The sequence below is a fragment of the Amblyomma maculatum genome, chromosome 9, assembly GCF_055883805.1.
Source record: "Amblyomma maculatum isolate TAMU_Amacu chromosome 9, ASM5588380v1, whole genome shotgun sequence".
Lineage (NCBI taxonomy): Eukaryota > Metazoa > Arthropoda > Arachnida > Ixodida > Ixodidae > Amblyomma > Amblyomma maculatum.
The window spans coordinates 77216297-77236190 of NC_139352.1; the positions used below are offsets into that span (position 1 = coordinate 77216297).

Here is a 19894-nt window from a genome sequence, read left to right on the forward strand (position 1 = left end):
CACCAGAATTCGTAACGAGCGATGATCACGGTGATCTCAAAATGGTGAAACGTGAAGCGATTCAGCGAGCGCACAAAGAACGCCAGCTCAGTAGGCAGCTCAGTAGGCAGCCGGAGCAGACAACGCGCCGGGGAGGGGCCACCGCGTCAGCGCGCGCAGCAGCCAATAGCAGTCGTGCGATCCCCCGCGTTCTCACGGAGCGCGCACTTTGTCCAATCTCAGCCCGAATTCGAGACGCGGGAAGCTCAACAATCCCTGTGAGGCCCCCAATCACAAGCGAGCCATGCTTCTGCTACGCCGCGGACGCCGCCGGCAAAGGCAATATGGAATAGGGCAGGCATTCACAAACAAAACAAGACCAAGATGGCGGCGCTCGGTTCAGCGGCAGAGAAATGGCGCGCGCGAAGTTTGGGTACTTTTGCCGTTCGCTCGCGACTCTGGAGCTGCCGCGCCCAGTTGTATATTTAATTTAAAGCAGTTCCACGATGAATTAGGTGTTTATAGTTATAGGAAAAGTAGTACTTGTACTTTTTGAAAAGCAGACTTTTTCGCGATTTTTTTACTTTCAAAGCCCGCGTCCCCCCTTAAAAATGGCATGGTTGGTTTTCCAATGTTTGCCATGTTAACAACATTGCATACAAGAGTCAGATTACAAGAGACACTCTGTTACTAAGGACAACTTTTGCAGGTCCCTAAAGTAACTTCTTCACTATTTATAAGAGACACAATTAACTCAGGTATGCTCATCAACGAAGCTGAGTAGTACCAACTCGTATATGTGGCAGTTTAGATTCTCTGAACTAAGTTTTGTTCCATATCAGTGTCTTGTTTTGCTGCACTATGTCAGGAACCAAAAAGGAGTGCCTACTCTTGACTGGGAAGTCAATCACAGGAATGTGATAATAGTGGCTGAAAGGACATTTTAACTTCCCAGTCAAGAGGAGGCCCTCCTTTTTGGTTTCTGACTTAGTGCAACAAAACAGGACACTGATATGGAACAGAATTTAGTTAAGGGAATCTAAACTGCCACACATACGAATTGGCAAGAATTTTTGGTTACAAGAGACATCTTTTTCGGGTGCCTTGAGTTTCTCTTGTAACGAGGTTTTACAGCTAATTATTGACTAATTGTCAGCAACTAATTATTGAATAATTAGATAAAGATTAAAGTGATGGCAGCTGTGGTTTGGCTGCCTCCATGGGTGGGATGTAAGTCGCTTGCTGCTTGCGTTGATTTCAAAAAAACAAAAAAGCGATGCTGTCTCGCAAGTCCAGCAATCTTAGCAGCGGCGACGCGCGCTTCCTAAAGAACACGCCGCTGCCACTGTAGTGTCCAGCCATGGTCATGTTTAGTTAGGACACTCAAGTCCGGAAAATCAATCAAGAAAAGTTTCAAACATCCGAAATTGTGTTCAGTGTTATACATTGACACTACGGAGTGCGTGACGGTGCCATGGCGGAGTCCAAAATAGTCGAGCAGGTCCGGAAAATTAAGCGTTCGAAAAATTGGTAGGCGACTGTACCTTCTCCTAATTAATGCTCAGAATGCAATATGGCTTCATTACTGGTTAATCGGAAAGTACGAGCCCAGACGGTAAATCTGAGACTGCCTCAATGGAAAGCATGTGTAAGCAATTACAACAAAACACAGGCATTTAAATTCGTGCATCAATTGCTGTGTATGCGTTCCACAAGCAAGGTGATATGCTCAAAACAAACCGTCTAGAAAACAAGTCTGAAAATTCTGAACTAGTATACATTGCCTATGCGCATTATTCTGTCTATTTATTTATTTGGAGCACTTTCGAGAGCGCAGTTCTTATGTGCGCGTTCGGTGGTTGAGCCACGATGCCGTTGTTTGCGTGACCGAGCGAAAACAAGTCACGAGCCGAATAGAATTTCTCAGAAGAAAAGCAAGAGCCGCGAGTTCTGCTCCATGACTTTTTTCTCTCTTCTTCTGAGGAATTCTCTTCGGCTCGTGAAAAAAATGAAGAGTGCTTTGTAACTGTGCAAACATACATGCAAGCATCTCTCAAATTCTCTGCCTCGTATACAGTCGAACCCGGATATATCGAACTCGAAGGAGATCGCGAAATAGTTCGATATATCGATAATTCGATATGCAGAAATCGGCTTGTGACGGCACTTACGATGCAAACCCACTCGCATAATGAACACACCCTCCACTTTTGCTCCCGAGAATTTGAAAAAAAAAGAAAACGTGCATTAAGGCCGGCGCGCACATGCAAGCGACTAGCAGCAGCGACAGAGCGAAAATTTTCAAACTCGTTGGAACTGCGTCCCTCTCGCCACTCGAGCCACCCCGGCAGCTCAAAACAAGGTTTCTGTGTCGCCGCGGCAGCAAAAATCGCCAGCATTTTCGCTTGCATGTCGATGGCGCGTCAGTCTGTTTCGGTCGTCTCATCCACAGCTCATTGGCAGCATGCCAAGATGCTGCGTAGTGTTTATCTTTTGATAGCTCCTGCAATGGCGGGGAGCGAACGTGGCAGAGTGCCCGTGATAGCTTTATTGCACAAGCCTGGTTCGATTTATCACGCCGCGCTTGGGGCGGGCGTCATAATTGCAGCAGCTGACCGCGTGTTTTCGCTGATTCATACATGCAAGGTTAAACGATTAAAAAAGAAAACACCCCCCACCCCCCCCGTCCTCAAAAAAAAAAAAAAGAAAAGCCTGCCGCTTCTTAACGTCCGCAGCCCCGCTACGCCGTGCGTACAGTACGATAAGAAAGAATGACTCTTGCAAAAAAAAAAAAATAAAAAAGAGCTGCCGCTTCTTAAAGGGACAGAACACTGGAATTTAGGTCTCGATTTTTTTTCGGCGCAGTGGAAAGATTGTTGTCTAAAATGTTCGATTCCATAACGGTTTTGTTAGAAACGCTGTAGAAAATTTTTACCGGGAATTTATCGATCAATGCGCCCGTTTTTATGTAGTTCGATGCTGGAAACCATGAGCAGCGACCGCGATGACGACTGGTGGTCGACAAAAAAGACGTACCGAAAACAAGTATAACTTTCACTCGCCAGACAGTAATCGGACATTTTTTGCATAGAGTAATGTCCGTTTCAGCTTCACACTCAATGCTGTTACGGCACTATAACACATGCCCTCATCGATGAAAGTTTTAGGGGGCACTGTCATTGCTTCATTCACGAAATTGCAAAAACTGTGGTGCCATCAAGTGGCAAAACCTGAAAGCATACCTCTCGCGGTGCGAAAGCAGGGGTGGTTTTTTTTTAAGGACGCACTGGAGAGAGCGCAAAATATAAATTATGGCAAGCACTCCTAGAAGAAAAAAGAACAATGTGCAGTTACGAAAATTAGCGATATTTTGCTGACATGTAGTCACGTGGGGAGGCTACATTTAAAGTACTAGGGCTTCTCCGCTAGATAGTGCCTCTGTTGTTTTATGCGTTTTTCAATTTCAAAATAAAATTGTAAAGCCTCTTTTCTTTGATATTGTAGTACTCAATCTGTACTATACGAGGCAAGATCTTTTCATCTCCACCGTAATCTCATGACATATTTTGGCCAGTGTTCTGTCCCTTTAACATCAGCAGGCACCATAGCCACGTCAGCCGCCGCGCCGCCGTGCGCAGAGGGTTCGCAACACATGCTGGAGAAAGCGTCCGACGTCTGTCTGAAAACGAGCTGAGCTGGCTTGGTGCATGCGTTGCGCATGCTGAAGGAGAGAGATAGCTCGGCAAAAGAATGGGCACACCCACGCACATGGCTTGCAAACGTCATGTGTTGGCGCGTGGGAAACGACAACTGCAGATGCGCACGCCTTTGGGGAATGGGCACGGCACTGCCCGGACCAGCCGTCGCCGAACTGTCCCCTCTCATTCCTTCCGCGCGTGGCTTGAAAACGTCACGCGGCAAACGGCCAAGGGCGATGCGATCGTCTTTGGGGAAGGCCCACTTTCTAGTGCGTGGTGCAGAGTTCGATATATTGAACGACCGGTGAAATTTAGTTCGATACTTTTACATGGGATCTTCAAGGGGATATTCCGTGAGTTTGATATAACCAAAATTCGGTATATCCGGGTTCGATATAACCGGATTCGACTGTATTGCAAAAACATTTTAATAGCTGCGCTCATATTTCAGATTAGGAAGTATTGTAATCTTCCTTACAATTTTGTGTGTAAAATATTTCAGTGCAACAGAAAATGAGCTTTGTAGGTATCGGAAAGCTTTTTTTCCAAAAATAACCTTTTTTTCTTTTTTTTTTTTTTTTTTTAAGCGATCTTTGAGACTCAGTTCAGTTCAGTCGTTCAGTCGTGTTCGACTCTTCATGACCCTATGGACCATTTCACGCCACGCTTTCCGAATTGAGACTTTAGCCCTTAATAAATTTGGGTTTTGGCCGTGGGTCTCAGAAAATGTCATCTGTAATTGAACTTGGCAGTTTTTTAAAAGTGCTCAAATGATATTAGATTCGATTCACACTCAGTTTCTAATATTCATATTCGTTTTGCGCCAGAATTTTTTTATTCACCCGGCTCTAACTCTTACCCGTACCCGTACAGCAATGAGAATTTCAGTGCCAGCCTGAGTGCTAATAGTAATAACTGTAGGCAGGGGCATGTGTTGTGGAAGGGGCAGTGTGATGTAAGCCTGTGTCATGTCTGTAACTGTGTTGTACATGTTTGTGCAGCCATCCATAACCCATTACTAGAAATAAGGTGCAGGAGCATGTCGTGGACAGTAGCTGGGTACTGTAAGCAGTTGGTGGGTGTAGGGCTAGGGGGGTTTAAGATTTTTACATCAAGCTTTTATGATGCATGAAGGCCTATAGGTGAGTCTAGGATGACCTTGTAGTTTAGTGGGAGCAGCTATGCGAGTGCGTGGTGTGTAATATTGAGTTGCTTGAAACTTCTGCTTGGGTGTGTTTGTTCACAGCTACAAGGTCCGGGCATTCTGCCACGGCACTGTGTGATAGCGCACACGGAAGGTGTGGTGACGGTGACACCCAGCCAGCCGGAAGCAGAGACCTACGTGGACAACGCCCGGGTGTTTGACACCACGCTGCTGCAGCATGGGGCCTCGGTGCGCTTTGGCCGCAGTCACCTGTTCCGCTTCTGGCAGGCACAGCCTCCTCGAACGGCAGCCCCTCCTCCGGCCTCGCCCGCCGCCTTGGGTGACGTCCACCGGCCACCACATGAGGAGGACCACCGGCTGTGAGTAAAAGAAGTGAACATCATGGCAGTCTTAAAATATAGCTTGAAGTTCAAGGCACAGCACAAAGACTAGATGATTTCATTTCTTCATTACAGAAACTAACTACACCAGTTGCTCCTTTGGATAACTGTTTGGTTTGTGTGGTGTATAGTTCCAAAGCAACTCATGCTATGAGAGACACCGTAGTGGATGGTTCCGGAAATTTGGACTACCTGGGGCTCTTTAACCTGCACTGAAATCACACAGCACACAGGCACCTTGCTTTCCGCCTCCATCGAAAAGTGGCCGTTGCAGCCTTGATTCAATCCTGTATCCTCGGGCATAGAACTCGAGCGCTCTAACCACTGCGTCATCGCAGTGGGGCCCTTTGAATAATAACTAATAAGCCTGCTGCTGTAATTGTATATTTAAGTGTACTATTGCCCTACTACAGTCGTTTTACAGTCTACGGGTGGTGGGACTGCATTCTGTACGAGTATGTGTGCTTCCCTTTGTGTGTAATTAATACATTTGTTGAGTTACTAGTCAGAACTGTCTTATCTGGGATCCAGTCACTGTGCTCTTTCTTTCTGTTACTTTGAAGCAGCTAGCCCATACCAGCACCCTTGTGCACTCGTGAATAAAAGTGATTGAATGGTATAATTTGTGTTAAAATAAGTTCTGTTTAATTAGGACAGCTTTCTTGTGCAGGTGGACAGCTGTTAGATGGCAAAATTCTCTCTCTCTCTCTCTCTTTTAAGGGGAAAGCCTTTCTAGGCTCGTGGAACAAAATCCCATGCGCGAGAGTTGTGCGCGAGATTTGTCATATTCCGTGAGATTAGTTCCTGTCTAGCGCTCCTGCCATCTGCAGTTCCACAGTTGAACGTGCGTGCACCAATGAATGCCATGCGACAACCGTGCAAACTCGCACTTGCCGGAGAAAGTGTGACATACTGCACCTTTCCTCTCCTGTAAACCAGTTATGTAGCACTGCAACAAACGCCATAAGGGGCAAATGATGAGAGGCAAGATGATAAGAGAGGATAGGTACGCTTTTGCCATTCTCCTCTTAAGAGACATCTAAGAGACAATAATAATAATAATTGGTTTACAGGAAGGGAAAGGCGCAGTATTTGTCACACTTGTTCTGTGGACACCTGAACAGTGCCATAAGGGAAGGGAGAGAGATGGGAGTGAAAGGGGAAAGAGAGAAAGGGGTGGCGTAGTGGAGGGCTCCAGAGAATTTAGACTACCTGGGGATCTTTAATGTGCCCTGCCACCATCGAAATGCAGCCGCCGGTGGTCGGAATCGAACCCGGATGCTCAGACACATAGTTGGGCGTCACCACTGCATCACCGCGATGCAACCAACTGGGCTCTGAAAGACCCCCCCCTTTTTTTTTCCTTTCCCCCCACCCCGCAGGAAAAGATGAGTGGGTCCCCTGGTTTTGTTATTCTAATTCTTTTCAGTTTTCTATTCAGTGTTTTAGGTAACGTCCTTGTCGCATGTACTCCTAGCTTTGCCAGAAGTGGGGTGCTGAAATGTCGCCGCCATGCTTGTCCTGCAGGAGAGCCCCTGAACCAGAACCAACTGGCATGATGCCTGACCACCTGGTTCCCGGTGGGGGTGAACCCAGGGAGCAACGCAGAGGGGACCCCATTCTGCCAGCCGTACTAGAGCTGTGGGAGGAGCGTGAGTGGACCCTGCCCGTGCAACTCACTTGTGCCCGCATAGTACTTTGAATTGTGAGCAGTGTTACACCGCTGCGGAGCTAGAACAAAAAGAACCGAAAAGAACACCATATACAGTACAACCTCGTTAATTCGAAGTCATCGGGACCGCGAGAAATCTCCGAATTAAGCGGGTTTTCGAATTAATTGAACACACCAAGAAATAAGACTTAGGCAAAAAAATTCGTTGCAGGAACGTGTTACCTTTATTCGGCATATTTTGAATTACTACTGAAAGTAATCAGAGATGCTGGTTTGCCGCGTCCGGTAGTTTGCGGCTCCTAAGGTCATGCTCTCGAGTTGGTCAAATAGACGAAACCTCTCTGAACTTCCACCGCGGCACTCAACAAAACTGCGGATAACGTTCAGCGATCCGATAACTTCACCAAGAGCAGGTGCTCGGGGAGGCTCGTCGGTGTCGTCGTCGCTATCGTCGCTGTCATCGCGCATGTTCGTACCAGCAGTGATCTCACTCTCCAAGTCAGAGTAGCCAGTCTGCTCTGCGCTCTTGCCTGCTTCCTGGATCAAGCAGAACTTCTGCTGCAGCTTTAAAGTCTTGTACTTTGGCATTTCTGCGCTGCTACGGTTACAAAGCTAGCACTTCTGCACAGTCCCGCCCAAAAAAAACGGCACAGTAGCCGACCCCTAACCACAGCGCACAACACAAAGAAATGGCGCAGGCGAGACCGGCGCGGCGGTGGTGGTGGCGTACTTGCAGCGTCGGAGGCACGGGGGAAGAGTGGGCGAAGCACACCAAGGGATGGAGTGGGAGCGAGGTCACGTGATAAAAACCGGTATGCTCACCGTGTTGCAGTGAAGCACGTCTTCTCCTCTGCAGGCGCGTGTTTCGGCGGTGCGCGAGGCGCACTGTGGACAGATTTTTGTGCAGAGAGTGCTCTGGCTGGGGCGCTTCGCCTATAAATCATCACCATTACTATGTGGCTTTGCCTCGCGGCTCCGTAGGGCCGTCGTTTCGCCGGGTTTGCGGCGAAACATGGATCAGGCATTGCCGCATAGCAGTCCAAATTTTCGAATTAACCGGGCTGGCGCAGGCCGCCTGTTCGAATTATCCGGCCAAATTTACATGGGAAAATACGGGACCGCAGAAAACCTTCGAATTATCCGAGATTTCGAATTAACCGAGTTCGAATTATCGAGGTTGTACTGTACCTGACCTTTCTTTTTTGCCCATGGGTGTCTTGTGCCTTTCAGTATGCCCATTAGTCCGTGGCACATATTTTTTTGCTTCGTTCGCACTGTGTTTTCAATTGTAATTTTTTTCAGTGACTTGTGTCTACCAAAATGATGCTGTTTAATTCATTATGCTTTCCTTTTTTTTTTCTCTCTCTCTGCACTTTTAGGCATTCTGTTAATTTACGTTTATCACAGGCTCTTTCTTCAACCTTTGTGATGTTTACATCCTTTGTCTTTTTTGTGTCAGGCTCTTTAAAAAGACTGGAGTGCCACCTTCAGATTGCACTAAGACATGTATTTTAGCGTGGAGGAACTTCAGGCTAGACAAGAACTTTGTGGTTTTGTGCAGGGCGGGGAAGCTACTAAAGTTTGCGCATCCTGTCTTAGCTGTGTGCGGTGGTATTGTGGTGGTCGTTCTTGTAGTCAGCTGCCGTCACTGACCGTTTCTTCCTTTTTCCCCCATCTCCCATTGCTGCAGATGAGGCACTCTTCCTGGATGCAGTCATCAACCAGCTGGACTGGCTGTCGGTCCAGTTCAAGCTGGTGCCCGCCTACACCCTGTACATGGCCTGTCGCTACAGGGCCTCCACCCACTTCCGGCCCGAGACAAGCCCCACAGAAAGAGCCCAGCGGCTGACTGCACTCGCCACCACCATCGGCGCGCGGGTGCGGGCGGCCGTGGAGCAGCAGCAGCGGGACGCGGGGCCCATGGCCTTCTGGCTGGCCAACGCCAGTGAGCTGCTGCACTTCCTCCGCCAAGACCGGCACCTGAGCGCCTACACCCTGGACGCCCAAGACCTGCTGACCGAGGCGCTCCAGCTGGCCTTCCGGCAGCTGGTGGCAGCCCAGCGGCGTGAGCTGGCGCAGGCTCTGCCCAGGGCCTTCCTCAGCCCCGACACAGCCACAGATGCACCCATTGGTGAGCATGGGTTGTCAGAAAAATGGCCCAATTCAGTTATAAGACTGAATGTGTAGTGAAATGATTCCACAATAAAGTGGACAAGGGTTATGGATATGGGGTTGAGGCATCCTTGGGGGCACACCTCAATATGGCTGTTTGTTTAGCCATTAGGTGGTGTCTGCGTGCCACTTCCCTCTCTGCTCGTACCTCGCTGATTGCCTCACACACACGCACATGTGCTTCATGGAAATTCGCCTCCCTCCTTCGAATTTCTATCTGAGGGTACCACTGTGCTGTTGCTGCCAGTACCCTTTACAAGGGTGGCCTGACATCTCAAAGAGCCCTAGGGTTTCACAAAACCCAGTGTGAAGGTACTTGCAATGAAGCACAGTGTAATGCTAGGAAATAGGTAGCATGCAGATTGGGTCAGAGAAATAACTAGTTAATGGAATTGTAATAGAAATCAAGAAAAGAAATGGGCATGGGCAGGGCATGTAGTGCGAAGAGAGGATAACTGATGGTCGCTAAGGGTAGCAAGTTGGATTCCAAGAAAAGGAAAGCATAGCAGGGGCCAGCAGAAAGTCAGGTGGGCAGATGGGATTAAGCTGTTTGCAGCGGCCATCCGGATACAGCTAGCACAGAACCGCCGGGTTAATTGGAGGAATATGGGAGAAGCCTTCGCCCTGCAGTGTGCATAGTGCATTTGTTGATGATGATGATGATGCATGAGTGCCCTCTCCTTGCAGGTGAGGCTCTGGGTGTGCTGGCCAGCAGTATGAGCCTGCTGCGGCGTTGCCGAGTGAATGCGGCACTGACTATCCAACTGTTCTCGTGGCTTTTCCACCATGTCAATGCGTGGCTGCTAAACAGCCTACTGCTGCATGGGCGCCCCCCACTGTGCCGGCCGACTGGTGCTCTTTTGAAGCGGCGCCTGGCGCACCTGGTAGCCTGGGCCGAGCAGCAGGGCCTGGAGCTGGCCGCGGACTGCCACCTGGCTAGGCTCATCCAGGCTGCCCACCTGCTGGCTGCGCCTAAGGCCCACCCACAGCATGACTTGCCCTTGCTGGCTGACGCCTGCTTCAAGCTCAACTCGCTTCAGGTGCAGTGTGCTCATTAGGAGGACTAAAGGGCCTCAAGGACAACTTACATCCAATTATTGTTTTCAGAAAATTAATTCTTTGGGGCTTTCTCTGGCCATGCTGATGCTTTTTCAGCGGAAAAAAAAAAGTTAGAAGAGTTCAATGCTGCTGAACCGGATGTGGGGCAAAAGTTTTCGGTGTGGGCAACTCGCTGTTTTCATTTGTCTCTACCGGGGTGGCGACTACAGAGTTATCACCAGCGGTTTCTTCCTCTTCTTCTTCATACATTGTTTACCTTGCTCTCACTAGCAGTGTAAATCGACCCCCCCCTCCCCCCTCCCTCTCCCAACTTTCCACTTTAGATTTTCAAATTTAAAAACTAGTCGACCTATAGTTGTGTAAATACGGTAGTGTGCCACCTTCCCCAAAACTGTGGTCCCAAAGCACAAAGGTATATTAGGGGATATATAATGGTCCTGCTGCGTGCCACTGATGGTTTCTTGGCATGGCAGGTGCGACACCTGTTGGAACACTTCCAGCCGCTGAGTCCTGGCGACCAGATCGGTCCGGGCCTGGTGGAGGCGCTGGTGCGGGAAGCCCGCAAGGGTGAAGACACCCGCCTGGCCGAGGAAGGGCGCCCTCTGCAGCTGGCTGAGGAGCCCCAGTTGGCCCTGCCCTTCCTGCTGCCCGAGGATGGGTACTCTTGCGAGACTGTGCGAGGCGTGCCACCAGGATTGCAGGTCCGTAGCTGGCACTTTTTGGGTTCGTAAATAAAAGTAATCTGCTTATGTATTCTTAAAATTTGGTTTATGGATTGCTTAAGCATTTGGTTAAGCATTGGTGTATGGATTTTATGCATTGTTGCCAAGTAATGTTATTAATTAGGTGCTAATTTGTAGTGCTATTAGTCCCAGTACTAAGTATGTAGTAGTACTACTCAGCAGTGCCAAATAGTAGAGTAAGAAGTGCTACTTAAGGGGGCTGCTGAGTAAATAGTGTTAATAATTAGTGGTCTTGATTTTAAATGTGTTGATCTAACTTATTATGTGGCGGCTGTCTACAGTAACCGAACTGCTGAACTGTAGCTGAACTGCTGAACTGTAAGCTGAACTGAAGTGCATGCGCTTTCCTTGAGAGCCATTTTGTAATGGTATTTGGCTGACTAACGGTAAATGACCTCACAATTTGGCAGAACCCCTTGGCTGTGAAACTTTCAGATTGGTGCAGCGGTTGATGGCATTGCAAGGTCACGTGACCTGGTCAAGCGCTGGTTGGTCAGTAGTGTGCGTAACATTACGAAACCATGTAACCTTTCCCGACCAATCTACAATTTTCATGACATATGCAGGTCACTGTTGGGTTTTTCTCAGTTGACTGTAGCACTACCGGTTTAATGCAGTGAAAGCTCATTAATTCGAACCTTGATAATTCAAACTGCACAACTTAGTTTCGGCCCAGCTCATTAAAAATAGACAGCCGCTGACCGAAAATTCAAACCCCTGTATTTTTCCAACGTGCTTGTTTATTCGGACTTTTTCGTGGTGCTGCAACATGCTGCATCGCATCTGATTGCTCAATTTTTTAGACTTCATTCGCATTCGCTGCGACCAAGCCTGTATATATTATGTATATAACGTTATTCAGATTTCATGGGGGCCAACAATTTGATCAAGTAATTCAAAATACAAGCTAGAAAGGAGGCTATTAAAACTGCGACTAATATTCTTTGCCGCTTCATTCAGCGCTCAATCGTGGCTGTGAGCACTTGTACAGTTCTCAGATATTGTCTGCTTGCAAAACTTAAGTTTGTGGAATATACCTGTGCTGAATCTTTTCTTCCACGATACAGAAATAGTTCTTTAATTCAGCCTTCTAGGAACCAGGAAATATGTTTGAATTATCCTGTTAATTTTATCTGTTTGCTTGGAATATTACGGTCTGTAGAGCAAAGATAAAAATTGAATGACAGCGATGATTTTTCGCTGCCTCGTCAGGTGCTTTGATTTGCGCACATTGTCGGGAATGTCAAAGAAACGATCCGAAATCATGAGTGCCTCCGCGACTCTTTTTGCAGTGCGACTCGGCAGCTGGGGCGCCTCTCCACAAATGGCCCCACCGCGTTTTGAGAATGCTTCACCACTCGGACTGTTACGACTATGCGGCAAAGCATCCTCAAAACGCAGTGGTTCAGCGAACTCGCAGTGGCACATTTTGTTTCACGTCTGGACTTCATTGCAGCCCTCGCATTCACCCATGACGTGCCAGCAGCGGTACAGCCATAAGATGCCATTTGGCGCCCGTCATCTGTGTGCAGCGAGACTGTTAAGCAACAGGATCCAAAACTATTGATTCCTTCCTCTGCCATAGCGGGCATTGAAAATTTATGTAAAGTGTTTTTTTCTGCAAAATTTCATTTTTCATATGTTCTTGCAGTCACTAGCAAGTACGAGAAATCTGTTGTCGACTGTATGTATAAAAAACCTATTCATTCTAGCCTGAGACGGTTTCACTATTCATAATTTGAACTATGCGCCTTTGCATGTGGGCAGCTTGGTGGCCATGTAAGGCAGTCGCGTCCGACAGGTGCTACGGGTCTCATATAGGTTAGGCTGCATTCAAGTACGATTGGCGGCGTAAGCAATTGTCAAAATAGCGCTCCTTAAGGGGGGACGCGGGTCTTAAACTGGTCAAAAATGGGCGAAAAATTGATTTTGAGAAAAATGCATTTTCGGAATGTCTGTACCTTTGAGCACTAGCCTTCAAAATATCAACACTGAATTCGATCGGGAAATACGGTAAAATCGACTTTTAAAACGCCACGGGAGCCTCGAAATGGCCAAAAAAGGGGTGAAAATTGTTCGAACTTCCCGCGCGCGCCGCGGGTGAAGCAGCCAGCTGGCCGCCGCCATCTTGGACTTGTTTTGAAGCTTGTTTCTTTGTGCGCATTTTGCGACATCTCCAAATGACGTCGCTCAAACAGAACGACCACCGTCGCGGGTTTTCCGAAAGCCGTTTCCGGTCCGCTGATTGGCTGGAGCGCGCGCTCGCGAAGCGAGCCCCTCGTCTCGCGCTTCCCATTGGCCAGCGCGACTGACTTGCCATTTTTTTTTTTTTTTTTTTTTAACGTTCTTTGTCGCGGCTGCTGCTTCGCTCGTTTATGATGCGCTTTCGCGATCGTTATCAGTCGTTCCCGCAGCTCTTTAGATGTAGCTCGGTAGACGTGGCCGTATCAGGAGTGTATTGAAAACGGAAGCGCCTAGCGAGTGCGCGTCGAAGAACGAGTGCGGCGGCGCGCTGCCAGGGTCGCGCGGCGTGTTCTCGACCTAGCTGCAGCACGTCCGGCGGCATATAATCGTTTGCGAGCGGTTCAGAGGCATCAGAGATAGCATCGATAGATTTAACTGTTCAGCTGGTACTCATGGTGCTCACCGACGCTACCACTTCGTTGCTTTTTTATCGTGTCGCTTCAGACGACAGGCGAGCCTGACATCGCGCCGTTGCCCGCGTTCATTTTCCGCGGACGGTTTAGGTTTTTTTTTTTTTTTTCAGATTGTCCAAGTAATCGCGTCGCTGCGCTCAGGGAGTGTGAAAGTTCGAGCTTTAGCTCCAGCAAGGAACTCCGCGTGCGGCCCTGCATGCGCTGTACAGCAAAGTAGCAAAGTTTCATTCTGCAACATTAGCCAATTTATTAGGTCATTCTAGTATGCCGCTGTGCTTTAGCCTTAAACTTTGTGCAGGTTTATTAATATTGCAAGACCATTTTATCGTAATTTTGAGTATCTGTTTGCCTTGAAGGGCACTGCCACAGGCATATGAAGTTGTAAATAAAGCTTCTCCCGCTGGTTCTAGTGGCGGTATATTTAGACTTTGTGGCAAGCTTTTACCAGTATTTGGGGAGGGTACTGTTATATGTTTAGTATATAGCCTTCCTCATAAAGAACAAAGCCTCACAACGATTCCTTTTATATTACCATAGCTGCAGTGTAGCAAAAGTTAAAGGTTGTCTCAAAATGCAAATACGTTTTTCTCAGTGCTGTTTCTGGACACTGCACTCAGCCTTACTGTGCTTTTTCTCTACATTGTCGCCGAGTGACAATGACAAATTTAGCACCACTGCAGTCATATTGAAAAGATCAGGGGGTGATCCAACACTTACATCACTCTATCGAGATTTTTTCAAATTGCCATTAAAATAATATTGCATGTCAAAAAATTTTGCTGATTTCCTAATGGCATACACTACCTTGGCCATGGGTAATGACAATAGTTTCAGTTTTAGTTGACATATTCAGAATCCAAAGACAGTTTTGGAAATGGGAAGAGCATGACATATTTAGTGAGAAATATCACAGTGAGGCTACTGATTGTTCAAGTTATAATATGTGGTCAAACTTCAAATGCCGTTTTCTCAGTTTCATATTTTTGGTCGATCTCTACAGTCTTACGCAGGGTTTTGATAACTTCTTTTTAGTTCACACAAATAACTTTGGTACCATTTTCTTCAGAGAGAAATGAAGTACCCGATGACATTTTTAGTTTTTTAGTTTAGGCAATGGATAAATGTCAATTTGAGATTAGCTTAATGAGTTCGTTTCAAATAATGCAGCCTTTTACTCTCGCCGTAATATGTGAGAATGACATGCCTTTTTGAGGAAAACGAAGAATGTCATCGGGTATGGGAAGACTTTGGCTATCAATCTATGTAATTAAAAGCAACGAAATGCAATGAGAAAGTTCATTAAAGCTGCGTAAGAAATTCACTAATTATGCTCTGGACTTTGTTAGATAACTTTTGATCTAATACCACCAGCTCAATTATAATTACATTTTTGAAATCAGGAGAGAAAACCACATCTGTGTGCAAAGTTTCGTGAGATTCTATCCATAACTAAAAAAGTTAGTTTTAAGACCCTCGTCCCCCCTTAAACCTGAACTGCGTCTTGCAGAGTTTATCGCGCACCTCTGATGCGTGCGCAGCAGCAAGCTTGGCGAAACACTGATGGCATTGTCTCCAGTAATAGGCCGCCTACTTAGTTTCGCATTTGTGAGCTTTGCACTGTTCGTGCTAGCATAATGCGGCGACAGCTATTGGCCGTGCATCGGCCAGCTAACTGATCGCAGTTGCGCAACGTTTCGGGCGAACATATGCGGTACTGGGCATTTTTCTCCCTTTCATCCGCACAGTTGTTCCACTTCTCCAAAAATGTGCGATCGCGGGGGGCCGTTTCGTGCGTCGTGCTGTGAAGTCCCACACGAGACGCACGCTGCGTATGAGGGTGCGCCGCCACTGCCGCGTCACGCCATGAAGGATGCTGGGGAGGCCCTTACGATTTTCAAGATGTTCTGCTTTGACACTTCCAACAGTGTGCACACAAAGAAGCGTTGGTTGAAACGCAAAAGGCAGTCATTATTGCGCTGTTCTCATCTAAAAAACAGGTGATCATTAGCAGGCCCAATTTTCTGCCAAATAAATTTACCGTAATGCAAGTGGTTCTTGTTTTTTTTTAACGGCCATTTGATAATTCAAATAAAGAAATTCAGTTCTTTTTCTGGTCTCGTGAAATTCGAATTAACAAACAAGCTTTTACTGTATGTGTTCGCTGCTACTAACTGTCAAGTAGCCACCTTCGTCTGGTATGTGATGACGTGCACATCAGACTGCAAGCCATCTACTGTGTGTGCTCGTGGGAACATAGAAGTGGGCTTGTGCTACGCTAGACTAAACTGCCCATGAAAACAAGCGAGCAGCTGACTGACAGAAGTTAGCCAAAACTACGCTAGGAAATCAAAGGTGTTTGACACACCGGTGAGTACTACTGAGCGGAAGTTCTATTCTAGAGCGGGAAAGATGCTCAGAGGCTAGAGAAAGTGACCATTTGCTTGGTCTTCCAGTCTAAAGACTGAATCACCTGCGCTGACATGTAGCACTGACTGCTGCCATGGCAGCACTGTTGCCCTCTCCAGGTGCGTGACCTGACACTTGTTTTCCCATTGTGGTGGCCCCGCAGGAGTTCCTGCAGCCCCTGTGCCTGGCAGGCCTATGTCGGCTGACGCTGCAGCCCACCTCCCTGGGCCACTGGACCATCTACATGTGTGACCAGGATGTGCTGGGCCCCCGAATAGTCACACTTACACTGAAGAAGAGCCCCTCCGGCATGGGGCTCAGCATCGTGGCGGCCAGGGTGAGACACTCTTCCACTTGGAACGCATCCGCGCGTGCTTGTACCCTTGGGGATTGTTTGACGACTGCTTTAGGATTGTTTGACGACTGCTTTAGGATTGTTTGACGACTGCTTTAGGATTGTTTGACGACTGCTTTAGGATTGTTTGACGACTGCTTTAGGATTGTTTGACGACTGCTTTAGGATTGTTTGACGACTGCTTTAGGATTGTTTGACGACTGCTTTAGGATTGTTTGACGACTGCTTTAGGATTGTTTGGGGACTGCTTTAGGATTGCTTGGGGACTGCTTTAGGATTGCTTGGGGACTGCTTTAGGATTGCTTGGGGACTGCTTTAGGATTGCTTGGGGACTGCTTTAGGTTTGCTTGCGGACTGCTTTAGGTTTGCTTGCGGACTGCTTTAGGATTGCTTGCGGACTGCTTTAGGATTGCTTGGGGACTGCTTTAGGTTTGCTTGCGGACTGCTTTAGGTTTGCTTGCGGACTGCTTTGGGTTTGCTTGCGGACTGCTTTGGGTTTGCTTGCGGACTGCTTTAGGGTTGCTTGCGGACTGCTTTAGGGTTGCTTGCGGACTGCTTTAGGGTTGCTTGCGGACTGTTTTAGGATTGCTTGCGGACTGTTTTAGGATTGCTTGCAGATTGTTTGGAGGTTGTTTGTGTCTACCTGCCAAAATCTACAAGTAGTAAACACTCTGCTGAAACAAATTCTGCGGCATATTATGATTATTAGGGGTGTGGGGGTGTCAACATTTTCAAATGCGAATCAAACATGCATATGGTTTTTTAGAAAAAATATTCCTTAGAATATTGAATTGTATGTCTAATTAATGAAAAAAGAAATGAAAAATCGAAATATAGCAGACACAGTTCGCCTTGTTTATTTCATTTGCATCTGCAAGTCAAATTAAACGAGATAATGGTTATACACGATTCTATATATACCAATATTTTTGTATGTAAAGGACCTGTATGAAACCAGGTGCAAAATTCTCATTAATTCACTGAAAGCTCGAACTATTGATTGTTCCTGAAAGCTGCCAGAAATTTTTTTTATCGCAGTGCTTTTACCTGAAGAATGCCTGTATGATGGATGTGTGCATTTGAGATAAAAGCCTAAGTGACGTTTTGTTTTTTCTTCACACGCACTCTCGGGAAGGCCCTCTTCACAAAACAGCCCCATCACGTTTTGAAGATGCTTCGCTGCACCACTCATGTGGTCAAACATTGTAGTGAAGCGCGCACTGCAGGGTAGACAGTGATGAACTGAAAAATGTTTGGTGCATTTGGTAATTTTCGAATATTTGGCGATTTTGAATAGTTATTTTTCAATTTTCCAACATTGACCCCCATTGAAGTGCATCTAATGCAAAACTCCATGTAACGAACATGTCACGACGGTTGACCTTGATATCGAACTCACGGCGCCGACCGTCTGTTAGCTAGGGCTAAATTGTTGGAAATTTGTCAGAAGCCCGCAAGTTTCAGGACTGAAACGAACTTACTCGTGAGGAACGTCTGCGATAGCAACGATCGATCGCAGCAGTCTCCACTGCTTTCGCTTTCGGAACGTGGCACTACGGTAGTTCATGCCAACGTTCTTAGATAAGAGACTCTTATCTAAGAGCATTGGTTCATGCTGAGAAGCAGCGAAAAATAACAGAACAAAGGAAAAAGACACAAGGCGAGCAGTGTGCGTCCATCGCTGCCACGCGGTTGAGCTCCCGGGCGTTGGTAGTGGAAATAGCATAGCGCGCCGGCCGGTTTCCTAGGGTAATGGTGGTGTTCGAGTGGGAAGGTGCTTGAAGGCGCAGGCACATCCTCGCTCGGCGACAGCTCAAACGCGCGCACACTCTCCCCCAGACTGATTCCTCCACCACCCCCTTTCCCCACTCCCTCGTAGACTTGTCGCGCGAGCCGCGGCGGAGGTAGAGGCTGCCGCCGCAATCTTGCTGCATGCTCTTAGTGTGATCGCGAAACTTTTCACTGCTTCAAATAATTCTGATTTACTGTAAACATTTTCAAGGTGATTTCCCTTACAATGAATTCTTAATCTAGTTTTCTCTCTGCACGGTCCTTCAGGGTCTTCACGCAAAAACTGCATATAACGAAAACGTGGATGTAACGAAAAGTCACGGACATTTTACAAGTTCGTTATAACAAGGTTTAACTGCATCAGTTTTCCGAATACAAGTTGAATAACAGACATATTTGCTTCATATTCAAAATTTCAGATATTTGCACTCATCTGCTCTATCTAACCAGATGTATCAATTATTTGATCCATGGAAAAAAAAGAAATTGAAAAAAAGAAAAATAGCGAAAATTGTGGTGCTGTGCCACCTTGTGCATACTATTGCAAGCAGAACCACCATGGCTACGATCAGATTTCTCCCATTTATGAAGTATAGCTCACTTGCACAGTTTCGATTTTGCTTTCTTTAACTTCGTGCCACTCCACGGAATCTAATAACATATTTATTTTATTTGTATTCAAAATTTTGAGTATATTCGCACGCCCCCAATTTTTATAAAGCAGCAAGCATGGCAACAGTGAAATCAAGTGAGGGGACATTATGTCGTCCTGGCTTTTCACTGCCATGCACAGTAGAGATGAACTTGTGTATTAAGCTGCTTCGGTATGCTGCCCTGTGGTCTTAGAATGGTAAATTTCACTACTACTAGGCCTTTTGGGCAACATTTGCTGAAGATAGGGCTACACAGACCTGCATGAGACTCTGTAACTATGCATAGATGTTGGTTTAATTTTTCGCAAGTTTCGCATTGCACGAGGGCTCTATGTATGTGCAATGCTAACTGTGCAGCTTGTTTTAGTATCCTTAGATGTATTGTTGCGAAATGAGGAGAGAATAAGTAAAAATTGAAAAAATGATTGGGGCAGCGGCAAAGGAACATGGTGCACAGTGGTGAACTCCTCCGTGTGTTCGGCATCCCGGATGGGTGCAGTGTCAAGGCGCTTTCTTGCAAAGTTTTTCAAGGGTGTGGTTGCGTGTCTGTCTGTGTTCAATAGGGTTCCAACCAGGACAAACTGGGCATCTATGTCAAGAGTGTGGTCCGAGGAGGAGCAGCCGATCTGGACGGCCGTCTTCAGGCTGGTGATCAGTTACTGCGCGTGGATGGCCACTCCCTGGTCGGCGTCTCTCAAGAAAAGTGAGTGCACTCAGCCCGGTTTGGCTGTGTCGCTAATTTATTGAGGGTTGCTAGGGGAACTTCCCAAAGGTGGAATGGATATCAGTCAAGGAAGTAATGACTCATGTGGCCTAGCTGTGTTGTGTACTACTTGCAGATTTTAGGATGTTTTGAACTCCTCCGTGCCACTACAGACGACACTAATGCATGAGCTGCAACTGCTGCCTGCAGGCCATTGACTCCATGATCTCCAGTCATGTTGTACATGCCACAAAGCAATTAACAGTTGGTGCGCGATTTGCACGTCACAGACGTCGCAATCCCCAGTTACGCTTATGATCTCTGGAAATAGTGAACTGTGGTCATAGATAAATCTTCTAAGCCATAAAGAGATCTGTGTGAATGCAGGTCCCATGCTTCTGCATGCGAGGTTTGTTTCTTTGGGTGGTAAGATGTTTCGAGTAAGAAATACATTTTTGGTG

The 19894-nt window shown here is 47.0% G+C and overlaps 1 protein-coding gene across 1 annotated transcript in view; it reads left to right on the forward strand.

Moving 5' to 3' along the window:
• Nucleotides 1-19894, forward strand: part of cno (adherens junction formation factor afadin) — a 47196-nt gene that overhangs the window by 15260 nt on the left and 12042 nt on the right. Inside the window, exons 8-14 of the mRNA XM_084579111.1 lie at nt 4924-5201; nt 6750-6874; nt 8585-9025; nt 9754-10106; nt 10599-10826; nt 16095-16268; nt 19294-19433. Coding sequence (XP_084435237.1) covers nt 4924-5201; nt 6750-6874; nt 8585-9025; nt 9754-10106; nt 10599-10826; nt 16095-16268; nt 19294-19433 — 1739 coding nt within the window. The remainder of the gene's footprint in view (nt 1-4923; nt 5202-6749; nt 6875-8584; nt 9026-9753; nt 10107-10598; nt 10827-16094; nt 16269-19293; nt 19434-19894) is intronic.